This window comes from Lathyrus oleraceus, chromosome 1 (assembly GCF_024323335.1).
Source record: "Lathyrus oleraceus cultivar Zhongwan6 chromosome 1, CAAS_Psat_ZW6_1.0, whole genome shotgun sequence".
Classification (NCBI taxonomy): domain Eukaryota; kingdom Viridiplantae; phylum Streptophyta; class Magnoliopsida; order Fabales; family Fabaceae; genus Lathyrus; species Lathyrus oleraceus.
In genome coordinates, this window is record NC_066579.1 from 356,292,272 (window position 1) to 356,309,470 (window position 17,199).

General features: G+C 33.6%; 1 protein-coding gene across 1 annotated transcript; it reads left to right on the top strand.

Moving 5' to 3' along the window:
* Positions 1–12,355: 12,355 nt before the first annotated feature.
* LOC127106652 (E3 ubiquitin-protein ligase RSL1) lies at positions 12,356–13,360 on the top strand. The gene is made up of 2 exons (XM_051043961.1): positions 12,356–13,106; positions 13,207–13,360. Exons 1-2 carry the CDS (start codon positions 12,391–12,393, stop codon positions 13,358–13,360), a joined length of 870 nt encoding a protein of 289 aa, XP_050899918.1. The 5' UTR covers positions 12,356–12,390.
* The last annotated feature ends 3,839 nt before the right edge of the window (positions 13,361–17,199 follow it).

Here is a 17,199-nt window from a genome sequence, read left to right on the forward strand (position 1 = left end):
AGAACACTCTGACCCTAACTCCCCAACAATAGCTGAAATTTATGCTAAAAATTTCGCTTCACAACCCACAAGACAATCTGAAGTAACCTCACCCCTCCAAACTTCACTTCCACCACAACAAACAACAACCTTACCCTCTGAAACTCAACCATCTGATCCCTTCACCTCTAATATCACTCCACCATTTATTCCCGCTGTACCTGGACCAGACTCTGACCCATTAGACCTAAATCCACTATATGCTTCATCCCCTAGTCTTCAACCAGACGCAGATTCTGAACTTCAACCAGAAGCAGAATCTGAACCTCAACCTCTAAATCTTAGCCCTTCAAACTCTCCACCTCATTCACCTGAACCTGAACCTGAACTTACCATACCTACCCTTGAGGAGGCCATTATACAGGTTGCAGAAGCTTCAGTCCAGAAGGTCAAGTCTCTGGCTAAAAACTCTGAAGTTAGTGATGATCCTAAATCTGTTAGGACACACTGGAACAGAGTCATTAGTTGGATGACCTCTGAGTCTTATAGGCTGAAGAGTATCTCTGAACAAGTCAGAAATGGCTACATCAGAGATGCTGAGGAAAGGCTCCAAGAGAGATTGGCCAGAGAAGCTGAGGCCAAGAGATTAGAAGAGGAAAGATTGGCTAAGGAAGCTGAAGAAGAAGCCAGAAGATTAGAAGAAGAAAGGCTGGCAAAGGAAGCAGAACTTCTAAGGATTAAGGAAGCTGAAGCCAAGGCTCAGGCGGATGCAGAAGCCCAAGCTGCTGCTGAAGCTGAAGCTCAGCAGGCTCTGACTCAGGGGGAGTCTTCCTCTGCGATCCCTATGATTCTTCATGCTCTGAAAGAGATCAAGCAAGATCAGAAAGAAATCAAGCAAGATCAGAATGAGCTCCGTGCCAGGATGGACAAGCAAGATGCTTTGAATGAAAACATCCAGAACATGTTTGCCATGTTGCTTCAGAGACTTCCTCAACCTCCAAACCCTTAGGCACTTAGGATTTATTTTGTTTGCTTGCCTAGTGTTTTTGCTTCTGTCTTCTTTAGCTCTGATATTCTCTTGGATCTGATGTTTTTGATTGCTTTTGTGCTTTTGTTTAATGAAATGTTTTTCTCTTTATTGTCTTGTTATTTTTTTTTTATCTACCTTTTTGATTCTGACAAAAAAGGGGAGAAATCATTAAATAGCTCTGATGAAAATTGTCTAAAACCTTAAGCACTATGCAACATTTGTAGATATAGCTCTGATAAAAATAGCTCTGATTAAATAGCTCTAACATTAAATTTAAGAAATTGCAGAAAGTTTTCAGAAATCTTATTACTTGAAAAGCTCTGGTAAGAACTTCTGAACTCCCTAGCACTAACTCAGGGGGAGCTTCTGTCTATCTGATCTTATTTTATTCATGTTTCATCTGCTATTTTAAGTTGTTTTGTCATCATCAAAAAGGGGGAGATTGTAAGAACAAAAATTGTTCTACAACAGATTCCTTGATTTTGATGATAACAAAGGATGAAACCAAAAATGGCACCCTAACGAAAAGTTTCTAAGTGTGCAGGGTTCTAAAGAAAGAAGAAACAAATCTGATGATGTCATCAGATGCACAACAAGATCAGATACAAATTATCAAGTATCAGAAGCATCTAAAGTGGAATCTCGTTTCAAGAAGCTCTGACTCTGGACACAACTGCAAAGTATCAGAAGCATCTGAACATGAAGTAAAGTCTAATAGTTCTGATTCTGAACAAATGCTTTCTGTAAACTCTGGAAGTTATCAGCGCCATCTGAACTTTCAAGAAATAACATCAGAAGCAAGATTCTCCAGATACACGAAGACTCTAATCAGATTTGTTAATCATGATGAAGTAACGTTTAAGCCAAGTTAAAGCTCTGCAAATGGATTTCCTCAATTAGAAAGAGACGTTAATCTCCGCTTCCAAGAGAAAAGATACTACTTGTGGTAAGTAGTCACTTCTAAAAGAAAAAGTCTCCTGCAGAAGCTATTTATGGAATGGCGTAATTACATCTCATTATCCACCAGATTCAACTCTACTTCAACTCTATCTCAACTCTACTTCAACTCATATAAATAGAGATGAAATCAACATTCAGGATGCAAGAAATCAACTAGCCAAAACTATACTGAATTATTTCACGCTCAAGAAAATCATCTTTGTTTTCAAAGAATTTCACTAAGCTTTTGCTTATCAAGTGAAAAATCTGTTCTTAAATTTGTAATACTTGCTTAACTAGAAGCACTCTAGATTACATATCTTGTATCTTTTATTTGTTTGATTTCCTCAAGTGACTCTTTGTAGTCTGTAGACTTGAGAGGACTAAGAGATTTTCTTCTCTCTTAGGGGTTGTTTGTAATCTTTCAAGATTAGTGGATTAAGTCCTTGTTGAAGGCGAAATCACCTTGGCCGGGTGGACTGGAGTAGCTTTGTGTTATAAGCGAACCAGTATAAAATCATTGTGTGATTTTCTTTTTGGAAAAGCGCTTATTTTTCAAACAATTCAAACCCCCCCTTTCTTGTTTTTCTCACCTTCAAAAGCATGGAGAGAGAGAGAGAGAGAGAGAGAGAGAGAGAGAGAGAGAGAGAGAGAGAGAGAGAGAGGTGCTATAAGCTGTCTAATAAATAGACACTTCAACATTGAGAAATTCACGTTGCAATTAAAGTGATTTTTGACTGTTGCGACGTGATTTCCCTGTCACCAATATAAACTAAATAACGACGTGATTTTCTACTCATTATCTCCCGCATGTCAGAACGGTCATACATTTGTGACATAATTTTTATGTCATTAAATAAAAGAGTATCAGGGTGCTTGTACCACAATCAATTCAACCAGTAACATTTTCCACTTAAACTATTTAATTTTTTAAACTTATTAGCGACGTGAAATAAATGTCACAACAATTTTTTTGGAACTTTTCAATTTTTAGTGACGTGGATTTCATTTTTTAATTATTTTAAACTTTGAGTAGCAACATGTTTTTCACGTCACTAAAAAGTTTCACACATTTTAAATTGCATTAGCTGAAGTTCAATTTTTTATTATTTTATAACTGTTGCGACGTGTTTTTCATGTGGCAACTTCCTTTTTTAGTGACGCAAATTTTGCGTGGCTATATCATGTGGATGGAGCATGGTTTTCTTGTAGTGAATGTTCATGAATAAAAATGAACGTAGAGAGAAGTTCTAACTTCTCTCTAACCTTTTTTTTTAAAATATATTCAAACCCTAACCTTCCTTAAACCTTAACCTCTGCAGTGTTGACAATGGCATCTGCAATGCTAAAACTGAAACAATGTGATGATGAAGAAGATTGGACTAAAGTCTCTTATAACAATGATAGAGGGAAAAAGAGGAAATGGAATTCATAGAGAACTGGGAGTAGCAAGAAGGATGAAGAAACAACAACCATTTTCTTCATAGAGTTTTCAGATCACATGAGTAAAAGAGTTATATCATCTATTTAAGGATCATGGGAGATTGATGAGGTTTTCATCCCTCCCAAAAGGGATAAAAGGGGAATGAGTATGGGTTTGTTCGTTTCTTCAATGTACAATATGTTCAAAGACTCGTCGTTAAGCTTGACCATATCTTAATTGATAACAAGAAGTTGTTCGCTAATATAGCGAGGTTTCAGAGATCAACTTCTGGAATTTTTCATAAGAATGCAGGGAGGGATGAAAGTTATATGAAGAACTCTTATGTTGGTAGAATATGGTAGGCACCAATCAAAATATCTCTCACTAGAAAGTTTCCATCAAATTTCCATGCTAAGGAGTTTTCTCACCATCGAAGGAATACGTGAAGGTCTTATGCCGAAGCCGCCAATAACAAACATGGGCAGGATAATAGCAAGAGAGACAAAAGCCTTTCACTACTACAAAAAATGCATCTCACCTCAGATGCAAAATGGATTTTACCTCGGTTACACAACCGAGGTAACAAAAGGCGACATGAAAACCAGCCACCTTATCCCTCGGTTATAAAAAAACTGAGATTATAATGAAAATGTCATTGGTTCGATCCCTAGAAACAACATCTTTTTATTTTCAAAACTATGAAGTGCACGCCATGCAACACCCCTTTTTATACCCCAAAATACTTAACATATAATCAGAGTAAATAAGCACGCATATAAACAAAAGGGCGTCACATCGACGTTTTCAAAAACTCAAAGCTTTCAAAAACCAAACATCATTCATCATCAATATACAATACACCTGGTCATTTAAAATAACACCTTTCAATTATCATGAATATTCAAGAATATGCGTTCGCAGCGGAAAATAATAAATACTCATGCATTTCATAAAATGATCCATGTCCCATACCATGATCATCTCTCAATAATCTCCTCAAGATAAAATAAAACCATATCCATAATATTTGGCACTATGGCCTCTCAAACAACAAATTGCAAATAAGCATGTTCACAAGTAATAACATAGTACTTATCCAAATAGGATACGAGTTCAATACTACTAATCTACCCCGTGTTACATGACCAGAGCATTGACTCACTACCTAGTCTCCAAACTAGAATACGGAATCTCTCCGGCTAAATCTCGAATGAGCTACCTTCCACTTACTTCAGCGATACTACTCCTGAGTATCTGCATGATACCCATGTAAAGGTAACATTCAAACAGAAAGGGTGAGAATTCAAATCATTATGAAAAAGTATAATAAGGCACAATGATTAAATCAACAATTAAAGGAATTCATCACACTTCGTATAACCATGTAAATAGTATTAATCAACATTTATTTCACATGTTTCAAACATCCATCACAACTCAAGGAGTACAATATTAAAATCCAATACTATATTCCCAAAAATACACATAACTACAATTATCACATAATCGCATATTTTGCCAAGTTATGTATCCAAACATCACCAAACTCAATTACCATATCTCATACCCACATCACAATCACAACAATGCATACACTCGATGATCACATAACTCTAATGTGACTCAATGCAAGACATGTGACTCTATGCATGTGGTACCGTAATGTGAACCCAATGTTTCACCGCTTTCCGATTCAATATCTAGAATCCAAGCCACGCTTCCAATCCGGACAACATCAAAGCCACTACGTCTATTTCCACTTAAGGATCAACGTCTACTACGCCTATTTCCAATTAAGGATCAACGTATGCTACATCTACTACGCCTATTTCCAATTAAGGATCAACGTATGCTACCATGTGAACCCACAATTTCACCGTTTCCACCATGAAGCCGACCATGCCATGAATGAATGTACAAATACCAACACATATGCAATTAAGATCATCTCTACCATCTTAACATTCCACATATCACCATAATTCAACTCTATGAATTATCCACCAATGGTACATATACACATTCATAACAATTACACCATTCACATAATATGCAATTAAGATCATCTCTACTATCTTAACATTCCACATATAACCATAATTCAACTCTATGAATTATCCACCAATAGTACATATACACATTCATCACAATCCACTATTCACATATATATGCTAATTATCAAATACACACACCTAGATTTCATTCCAAATTGAATACAACTTTTAAAATCTCAATTTTTCATTTTTCACAGCAAGTAACCGGTTAACGCTCGGTGAGAAACCGGTTAACATAAAACATAATTAATTTCCTGCGTAGATTTTCAAGCAAGTAACCGGTTAACGCTCGGTGGGTAACAGGTTAACACAAAAACAGAATCAACAGAATTTTAAGCAAGTAACCGGTTAACGCTCGGCGGGTAACCGGTTAACACAAAAACAGAATGCAGATTTTTAAGCAGGTAACCGGTTAACGCTCGGTGGGTAACCGGTTAACACAAAACAGAATGCAGAATTTTCTGCGGTTTTCATCGTTGGAGGACTTTCGGACCTCCGATTTCGATTCCGTAAAATGCCAAACATTCAGAAAATTATAACTCATACAATACTCTAAGTATATAACGTTAATTTGCAGTTTAACACAATCAAATCACCACAATTCACGAATACTCATCAAACCTAACAATTTCAAACAACCATACAAAATTAGGGATTTTAACCTAAACATACATATACCCATTGACCCAATCATACTAACCCATAATAATAAGGATTCCCCCCTTACCTCTTCAATTTTCTGGAAACCCTAGCTCCTCTCTTGTTCTTCCCCTCTTCTCCTTACTTTTCCTCTTCTTTTTCTCTATTGCCTTCAAATGCTCAAATGAATCCTAATTCTCACTCTCCTCACCTCTTATATACTAGTATTCTATTTGGGCTTAAAGCATGATACCTCTAATTTAATTAATAGGCCCAATAAGACCTAATATTTAAATATCTCCATTTAATTCAAATAAATCAAACCAACTCAATATACACACCAAGTTAATTAATTCCATTATTCATTATATCTCATATCAACTAAATAATTAATTAACACACCAAATTAATTAATATAATCGATTATTATACTACCTAACAACCAATTAATTAATTAACACTCCAAATAAATAAAATAAAATATAGTAATACTAACATAAGAAATAATTACTAAAATTGGGTTGTTACACGCCACCTTACCTCTTAGTTTTATTTAAAATAATAGGTAATAAGTTATGTTGGTACGTTGATTTTATTTAATAACCGAAGGTTTAAATATTATCTATTGTCATATATAATTTTTTTTAAAGCTCATTTTGACTGGCCTGTATAATTTTTTACACAGAAACAGGATATTGACAGAACCAGAATCAAATCATTTTAAATGCACAAATTTACATTATTCTCATCAACACAGAATACAAGATTTACATAGTTTTGAAAATCAAATGAACAAACTTACATTGTTCTTATTAACATAGTATACAAGATTTACATTGTGTTCAAAATCAAATGTATAAATTGTCGTTGTTTTCATCAACACATAATACAAATTTTACATATTTGCACAACAAAAAAAAAAAACTATTGTTGTTGAGGTTCATAATAAGATAAGAAGACACCGGTCCAACGTGATCGAATGTTCTTCTATATCTTCTTATGAATATGGTGATTTGTCGCTAAACTCCTATAATTAGAACAAAATTTGAATTATGATAAGTTAAAAACAACAACAACTTAAGAAATATACATAAATTACATGTATATGGATTAAGCTAATACCTTATGCTTAGTCCATCCATTTGTAATACATCTGTAGATAATATATAATATTTGTCTTATAACATAGTATCCACAAGAATAACTGTCGGGTTATTTTCGCCACTACAGATAATTTTCATAGATTTAGATCACTACACAAATAAAACAATGTAAACAAGCACAAGTAATATACTTATTTTTGGGTAAATGAACCTTGGCTTTTTACCAAGTACATTACGTTTGATTGCACTGTATCTCTCCACCGCTCTACATATGTCAGTTAAAATTAAACATGAATAAAATGTATTCAAAATAAAAGGTAACATTTGATTATTAAAAATAATATCGCTTACCCACTCAAATTTTTAATCATAATTTCTTCAATTTTCTTGTGCAACGAGCAAAACATAACTACAACATTTTGCTTCAGAGATATAATTATTAGTTGTCAATGATTACTTCATAAACATTTAGAATGATTAATAATATGTATAAAATTGATTTATAAATGAAAACGCAAATCAATACTTACCGGCGGAAAAACGGGGCCAAATAACATTCTTTGTTCTCATTCAACAAAAAAAATTGTGTGTAAAGTGCGATGATGTTTGTTACCGCACCACCATGAAGGATAATGTGCCCTAGATCTATGAAACCATACTTTCTTAAATTATCCTTTTCAACACACATCTCATGCAAGAACCTGCAAGGGTCAAATCTTTATGTTAAAGTACGAGAACGTATGAATATAAATAGAAATCAACGTAAAAATTATACTTACGAGTACCACGATTGTAATATGATATTGTCTAACCATTCATCCCCTTTTCAAAAATTCCATAATAGAAGTCTTAGAAAGTACGAAAAACATATATGGATCATGACTTAATTTAATATCCTAGTAGATATCTGGAATACTTTCTAATGTCATTGAAAGTTTGATAGTGTTATCTATTTATGGTGGTGTGGTTTCAATATTATCCTGGTAGACAAAATAACTTTCTTTTGTTCTTCTACCACCCATAACTTTATCATGAATGCACAACTACAAATTTTAAATTGATTGGTTGAGTAGATCCAATGAATTCAATTTTCACATCATGAAAACAACAAAAATACAATACAAAAATTAAAATACTCAAACAATAAAAACAACAACATACATCACAAATTTTTTAACTTATACTTATACCTCAAGCACATCATGGGTACACTTCTCATACATTCTCTCAATCTCTTCCTCTTTCAACTTCTTTTTCTCCTCATTGGCCAACCTCTCTCGCTCGAGTTGCTCCTTCTGGACAGTCTCCCGCACTTGCTGCAAAAAAATCTCCCCCTCCTCTTGAATCCATTTCTCACATACCTCTCACACCTGTACAACAAGTATCTCTTTAATCTCTCTCCTACGATTTAATTTTCTACATGATTTAGATGGTCTAAAATGTGACTTAAAGTCAACGCCTCTTACTATACCACGGACACGCCCAGGATGCTCCTCGGCTCCAATCGCTTCTACCAAGATGTCATGACGATCTTGTGGAACTAAGAGGCCGTCTTTGGATTGTTCAACCAATATATCTTATAACACATATAAAATTTCATCTTTACCAAATTGATTTAACTAAAATAAATATTATTGAAAAATTATCTACTTACAATCTTTTCAGCCACTTCGCGTGTAGCCTCTGATGTGAACTCATCGCCTTTTCTTTGAGGTCCCCTCTTCCATTTCTCATGGCGTGATAGTGGATATGAAGTGCGATCAAGGCTTATAGAATCTCTCAGCTCCAATTCACTTTATTTTTTGTGTTCTTCAATCCTCTTCTTTTCAAGTTTTTCATGTCCTCCGCGAGACAACCCATGTGGATATATATTTCTAGATCTATTCTACTTTCCTTTTTCGCTCTTAGCCAAGAACTCAGGAGTGGTGTGAGACTTTAGAAATTTCTTCCAAACATCCTAATCAATAAATGAATACATCAAGTATGAATGCTTATATTCAGGGTCTTCTTCCTCTCTTGGATGAGTAATATGTAAGAAATTTCTTTTTCACCATACTATCATTTAGACTAACATTAAACACCTCATATGTTTACACAATCCAGCTGTTATTAGTATCAAACAAAAAAATATATGATCATATATACTTGTAAAACAAATCATAAAAATTCAAAATAAATACTATAATATCGGTCCATATGATGTTTTTCAAATCATCTTCAACATCGTGTCAACTATCTATCAAAATACTCACTTTACTTCTACCTTGTAATGCAACTTAACCCATAAAAGTCCTCATCATTTTCGCCATAAGCCCTGCCAAGGCAACATCAATTGTAACCGGGTAGCGAGTACCCTTTTCGTGAGATTTTTTAACCTTGGTATATATCGTGGCACCTCTAGTTTTTCTTTTACGTTTTATATTAACATAGGTTACATCAGATGTTGTACGGGAGGTGCTTGTCAAATTGACTATGACTATCTAAACAAAGAAGCATACTAACAAGCATCATTTTAATGATAAAGAACATGTAGAAATAAATGCAAGTGATCCTAAAGCCATTTCAGTGATACTAAATCCATTTCAATTAACTAATTGTAAGTGAAAAATAACTCACAGAATAAGAACAACATTTCAATGATAAACAACACGTAGATACATATTAACTAACAATATTTCAGCGATCAAAATGGAAAAATTATGATCAAGAGAAACTAAAACCATTTCAGTGATACTAAAGTCATTTCAATTATATAAATCATTTTAGTTATCAAAATGAAAAAACAAATGATCAAGAGAAACCATTCAGTGATATAAACCTACTATTGGAAGAAGAACAAACTTGAAAAATAAGAACAAACGTACCTCAAATGTGATGACTTTTGATGTTCGAGTGTTGATGAATGCCAATTATTAGAAGAGTTTTGATGAGAGTTACGATGAAAATCACCTAGGGTTTTTGCAAAGAGAATGGCGATATGAAGTTGACATAAGATAATTGCAACCTCATGTTTTAACTAATCTAAATTTCCAAGTTCAATGACTTTACTACATATATCATTGAAGAATAAACACAATTTGGTTATAGTTACCCTTACATTTTTTGGTAGAATGCCACGGATAGCCACTGGTAGAAAATGGTGCATCAAGACATGGAAATCATGAGATTTTAAGCAAACTAATTTGAGATCATTCATCTACACAAGTTTCTTCATATTTGATGAGTACCCTTGGGGAACTTTGATATCCTGCAAACAATCGCAAAAACTTTTTTTTTCTTTTTTAGACATAATGTGACATGCAGGGGAAAAATATGTTATATTTCCTATATCTTTTAGGGCTCACTCTTGTCGTATACCCATCACCACCATATCTTCACAGGATTTCTTAGTATATTTTTTCTTACCTTTAAAGTTTAGAAATGTTCTAATCAAATTATCACATACATTTTCTCCACATGCATGACATCAAGACAATGTCTTACATCGAGGCTAGACCAATATGGAAGATCAAAGAACACCGACCACTTTTTTCAAATATTTTTCTCCACAGACCCTTTTCGTTTCTTTTCAAAGACAACATTAATGTGTTGTTGTCTTTTATAAACGTATTTCCTGGTTAAGGGCTTTGGAGTGATACCAATCTTCTATTTTCCATTAAAAGTGTTCCGCAATCTACGGTATGGATGATTAGTAAACAATCTTTTTTCCATTTTTTTAATTGGTGGAAACATGTATCATCTTCACATACTGTCGATGGCAAGTCCAAGTCTATGGTTCCTTGACTCAAGGGCAAAATATGGAAACAATGTATCAATTATCTTCCATTGGAATGAATCAGCTACATGACAAAATTTTCCATCAAATAATCCTTCATATGCATGTCATCTAATATTCTTTGTGTCATTTACATTAGCAAACAATCTCTTGTACTTTTGAATTATTGATAGGTACCACATCAACTTAGAAGGAACACCCTTTCTAGTTACACCATCATGATTTTCCACACCACTGTCCTTCTTCTTGTAGCGTGACTCCCCACACCTCGAACACTTCTTCAAGTTTTCATACTCTTTCATATTACAATCATCACAACATGCATGTATTTTGACATAGTCCAAATCCATTAGACACAATATCCTATTGGTCTCATAACTACGGTTCAACAACGTGTTACTTTCTGGAAGCATTTCTTGCAATAATTCAAGCAACTCAGTGAAAATTTTATCCTTTCAATCACCTCTTGCCTTAAGATTAAATAGTCTTAACACAATTGATGATATTATAAATTTTTTGCATCCCAGATATAACGATTTTTCCATGTCACTTTTCAAAGTATTTTTCACATGGACTTTCTTAAAAGCATCTACTCCAATATCACGAACCATATCTTCTACAACAATATTCATAAATGGATGATCTTCTAGAGTATTATTATAACAATAAAAAGTATAATTTAAAATAATAAAATATTTTCTTTTGCATAATTTCAATAGTTTTATTAAAATTTTCATTTAGTTAGTCATTTATTTCTTTATATAAATAAAAAATATTTTTTCAATAGGAAATATTTAAATTATAATTTATTTTATCATATTTTTTATTTTTAAATTATTAATTTATATAAAGTAACAACTTATTTAAATTAATATCTAATTTATAAATAAATACTAATCCAACAAAAAGACTCAACTACTATATATATATATATATATATATATATATATATATATATACTAATTGAAGTATCCCACCAACTCTCTATTTCATCTTATTTATGTTTTAAATGCAATTTATTTATTTGCTTTTACTTAAATAAACCCGTTAAAATATATCCCAAAAAAATAAATATAAACCCGTTAAATTAAAACCCGTACACTTCGGGTGTATGGACTAGTTCAGCTTTAAAAATAAAATTTTGACTAAGATTTATATTATTATTATATATGTCAAAATAAAAAAATATAACCATTCAATTAAGTGCCAAAGAAAACTTAATTATTATCCTGTCAATTTAAAACTTGTTTTATTTTTTTGCGTGGAAATGGTCTGCCGGCAGTTATTTTATTTTTTATATTCCCTTGATATAGTAATTAATGAAGATACGTGTAGTAACAGAGTCCACGTTTTACTAATTTGTTCCGCTAAGTTTTGAATCTGTTGCACATTATAGCAGTGAAAAGAGTGACAGTGGGAGAGTCTCTCCGCTCATTCACCAAACCCTAATGATGACAAGAATGAGAAGAGGAGGCGGTGTTCCACCGTCCACCACGGTGGTAGTTGCCAAACCATTTCTCTTTTCCCCGAACAGAAACATCTCCACTATCATCAACCTTTGCAAACAAGAAGGCAACAATTCTAGGATCATAAGTTACATTCCCGAAACAATCCCTTTTGTTTGCGAAATCTGCACGGAGGCTAAAACAATGAAAGACGCTTTCGACATGAGAGCTTGTTCCCACACTTATTGCTCCGACTGCGTCGTAATGTACATTGATTCAAATCTGAAAAACAACATCGCCAGCCTCCGCTGTCCCTTTATCGGTTGCAGTGGTTTGCTGGAAGCTGATAGTTGTCGTAAGATTCTTCCAGCGGAGATTTTCGACCGGTGGGGGAGGGCCTCTTGCGAGGCGTTGTTTGATGTTTCACTGAAAGTGTATTGTCCCTTTGCAGACTGTTCGGCTCTTTTGGTCAAAGACAGAAAGGAGGAGGTTATTGGAAAAACAAAATGTCCGAATTGTAAGAGGATATTCTGTGCAGAATGTAAGGTTTCATGGCATGAAGGAATAGAATGCAGCGAGTTCGAGAAACTGAACGCGTATGAGAAAGACAACGAAGGTGTTATGTTGATGCGCCTTGCAAAGGAGATGGAGTGGAGGAGATGTCCCACATGCAGGTTTTATGTTGCCAGATCTGAGGGCTGCGATCACATGATATGCAGGTTCGTTAAGTTTCAATTGTACCTCATCATTTTATTTTCTCATTACTATGGTTGATTCTTAATTGGAAATTATAATTTAAATCGTATTCTGAAATTGCAGGTGTCGATGTAGATTTTGTTACAAATGTGGAGATGTTTCCAACTTTAAAGACTCGTGCAGTTGTTTTAAGCCCAAACCTCTTCCCCTCCCCGTTCATAGAGTGTCAACTTATATTTTAATTTCTTTTCTATTTCTTTGTTATGTTTGGTATTAATCTCACTCATTTTTCTTGAATTCACTTTTCTTTTCTTTTTATCTAGTAGTGTTTTTTAATAAGAGAAAAGGAGTGATACACTCATGGTGGAAATTTATTTTACACTATAGATCAATGATGATCATGCATCCTGACAAGTCAAATTAAAATTTTTAAATTATTTGTATGACATGACAAAATAATATATTTTTATTGGATGACAATTTACAATGTCAGAGTATCATTATTTAATTTTTTAATAATAAAATAATATATTTATAGAAAGGTGATAATCTCTCGATGAATAAGTTGGATGATGTACATTGGGTATGTTATATTTGGATAATCAGTCTTGTTATACGTACCTAAAATCATAGATTTATTAATGAGAGCGAAGTGCCTCCTTCTCTTTAACTTTCTCAATCATCTTCATTTTTAGCCTAATCCAAAATTATCCACAACCTCTATCACATCCCTGATTTTGATCAAATACATGTAAAAATTAGACATTTCGTAAACTTCATGTTATCCCTAAACATAAACTAAATCTTACCAACTCCTCTTTCCTTAACCTAATTATCAATGAATTAAAGACCAGGCTCAAGGTTGGTGGAGAGTATCCTACACGAAACAAGCAAGATATGCAATTGGAGCAAGAATGGATTGGGATGCGGTGCAAGGAAAAGGTAGAAAATGGGAAGAAGTTCATACTCAATATTCAAGGATTTTGAGGAAACCAATGAAGTAGTGATCCAACCAAAGAAAGATAAGAGAGGAAAGCGATATAAATTTGTTAGATAAAAAAATGTCGAAGATATAAGGATTATGACAGTAAAATTAGACAATATTATCTTAGGAAAGAAGAAGATGTATGCAAATGTTCTAAGGCATGAGAGGGGGTGCAAGGACGAAAGAGGGATTGTGGGAAGAAGGAACAAATATCATTAGGAAAGAATGAACAATGAGGAGGTGGTGAACTCACAAATGAGTCAAGCATCCTTCATGGAAAATCAACAATGTCGAAAATGAGGCATGCATGCAAAGATGACCAGACGTCATATGCTCAGGTGGTAAGAAACAAATATAATCAAAGAAGTAACAATAGGTGGACGTAGAGTGAAGAAGTACATAAGCGTGCAAAAGAACCTAAACCAATGTTTGCGCGTATTAATTCCAACCTAGAGGCAGAAAATCTAGCTAAACGAAATTCGTATGTGTGGTGTCTAAATCGGGCATGACATTGTCATACCCTAAATTTTGCCTCAAGTTTTTAGCCATTTCGTTAAGACATTTGCATCTCATTGCATTGCATTCTTAGGCAGCCAACTTTGTTTTGTTATGCTCGAAATAACAATGCAGTTTTAAGATAGATCGGTTGAATGGATTTCTAACCGTGCATAAAATCAAAGGACAATATTTTTAGGTTTAGGCACACCACTCTATTTCTTATTAAATTATATCATGCATATGTTAGTTTGGTACGCTCATTTTGTTCGCATTTACGTGCATTCATATTTTATTAAATTTAAACATTTTTCATCCGAGTATTCTTAGATGCAATAAATGACATGCGACTGTATTTTTTTATTGAACACTATTCATGTAGGTGAGTTTGATGTGCTTTTTTTTTAGCATTTGTGCGCTTCACATTTTATTCGACTCAAGTTGTTTTTCGTTTTAATAACAAATCTTTTTTTCTATCAATTCACAAAATCTATAAAAAAAATATGTATTTTATTTCAAATACCCAAAAAATAATAAATAAATAAATAAATATAAATATATATATATATATATATATATATATATATATATATATATATATATATATATATATATATATTTTATAATTGTATTAAGAATCAAGAACATTATTATTTTTAATAGAAAAAGGAATATGCATTTACAGTATAAAATATTTTTACACTGTCAACCAATAAGACTCGTGTATCCCGCCACATCACATTTTTATTTTTAAAAAACTATTATGATTTGTGATGCGCTGTAGCGCACGGGTCAAAACGAGTATTTTTCAGAAACGTAGTACGACGACAATTTTAACTCGGATATCGTTATAACAAGGATTCTTGATTATTATTATCCAAAGGTAAATCGAATTAGGGGGGGTTGTTTGGTTTGGTGTTCGATTAAGAGAAAGTGATTATTAAAAGTAATTCTTGAAATAAGCTGTTATGAAATAACTGATTACGAAATAATTCAATCTATCGATTCAGTTCCTACTATCATCGATTAATATAATTTTAATACCCAAAGTGGATTCTCTATTCCTATTTGGATACAAACTCAATGACAAGCGCGGTGGAGTTTGTGAGATGTATGATCCTATTGTCCGAATTAAGCAAACAGGATAAGTTTTCATGGATTAAGCAAACATGATTGATCAGACACAAAAACGAATTAAGCAAACGTGACGTGCCTATGTTAGGATCATACAATCAACCAAATTGAATCAATATATTTCATGCAATCGAATTAAGCATACAAGAACACAAAATATCATTGAAAGGAATTAAACTAAAATTAACATTATAATAATCTCAAGTTTTGGAACCTGAATTACGACAGATCAAATCAGAGGAATTAGTTCTCCATGGAATTCGCACAAGCTTTCAAATTTTCATGAATAGTCATCCCCTCTACTGTTTTAGGCTGTTCGGCTATAGGAAAAGTAGAATAAACCTAATTTGGTCAAAACATAACCCAGACCCAAACTAAATAACCTAACACAAAATATAAATCTAGTGCTGAAGGCTTCAACGGATTTTTCAACCATGCTACAGTTCGAATTAGCTTCTGACTTCTTCATGAAAGTCGTAGCTTCTTCTCTTAGCTTTCCAATGACTGGTAGCACGCCTCGACCCGATACTCCTAGCTTCAGTTATGAATTTATTCGTGCAGACTGCTAATGCTGAAAATAAACTGCGAAAAACAAATAAGTGTAAAAATAAGATAAATTATAAAAACACATTAAAAGGGAAAAATAACCAAACTAAAATATGGAAATGTATAAGTATAAATATAGAAGAATGTACATTAAAATGCACTGATCAAATTCCCCCACACTTGAACTTTTGCACTCCGAACAAAATTTAAAATAAAACAAAGAAAACACAAACACATCATTAGTTACTCATCCTAGGCTACAAGTCTTCCTCGGTTAAGTTTGCATCGATAGGTACTAATCTTGCATACTAAGGATATCGTAGGAACACTAATCCACAATTGTGCAGTCATAAACCTCCTGAATACACAAATCAACTTGAATCATGTTATTATGTTAAAGCCTAACTTACTCATCCTTCTTTTTGCTCTTTTTCATTCAGGCGCAATCACATTAAGTCTGTTATCTCCACACATCCATAGCAAGGCGACCGGTTAGTGACTCCGATCCTTTTTGTACGGGATTCTAGTACTTACGTGGCATAACCCTTTGCTTACTCAGTTGTAGTTGCGGGGGATCGAACCGTAATTCGCCCTACCAAGTTCAGCACCAGAAACCACTGAACCAACTGACAACGAGTCTTATTTTCAAAAAAAAAAATTGAAGGTTCTACATCCGTTGGGTTAAGTGACCGGGTGAGGGTCACCAAACTTAGAAGATGCATTCCCTTTTCTTTCTCTTTTTTTTTTCTTTTTCGGAACACTCACTTATTATCATCGGCTTCCCTGTGTAGAGTGTGTGTGAGATGGTGCTGACTGCTGAAATAAACTACTCAAGAGCTATCAGAGAATTAAAATTTAAGGCTAAAACATAATAAGAATTCGAATCAATTTCCATATGCAGGAGACTTACGGTGTTAAGACGATACTGATCTTGTGAATTTTTCCCAAGTCTCCGC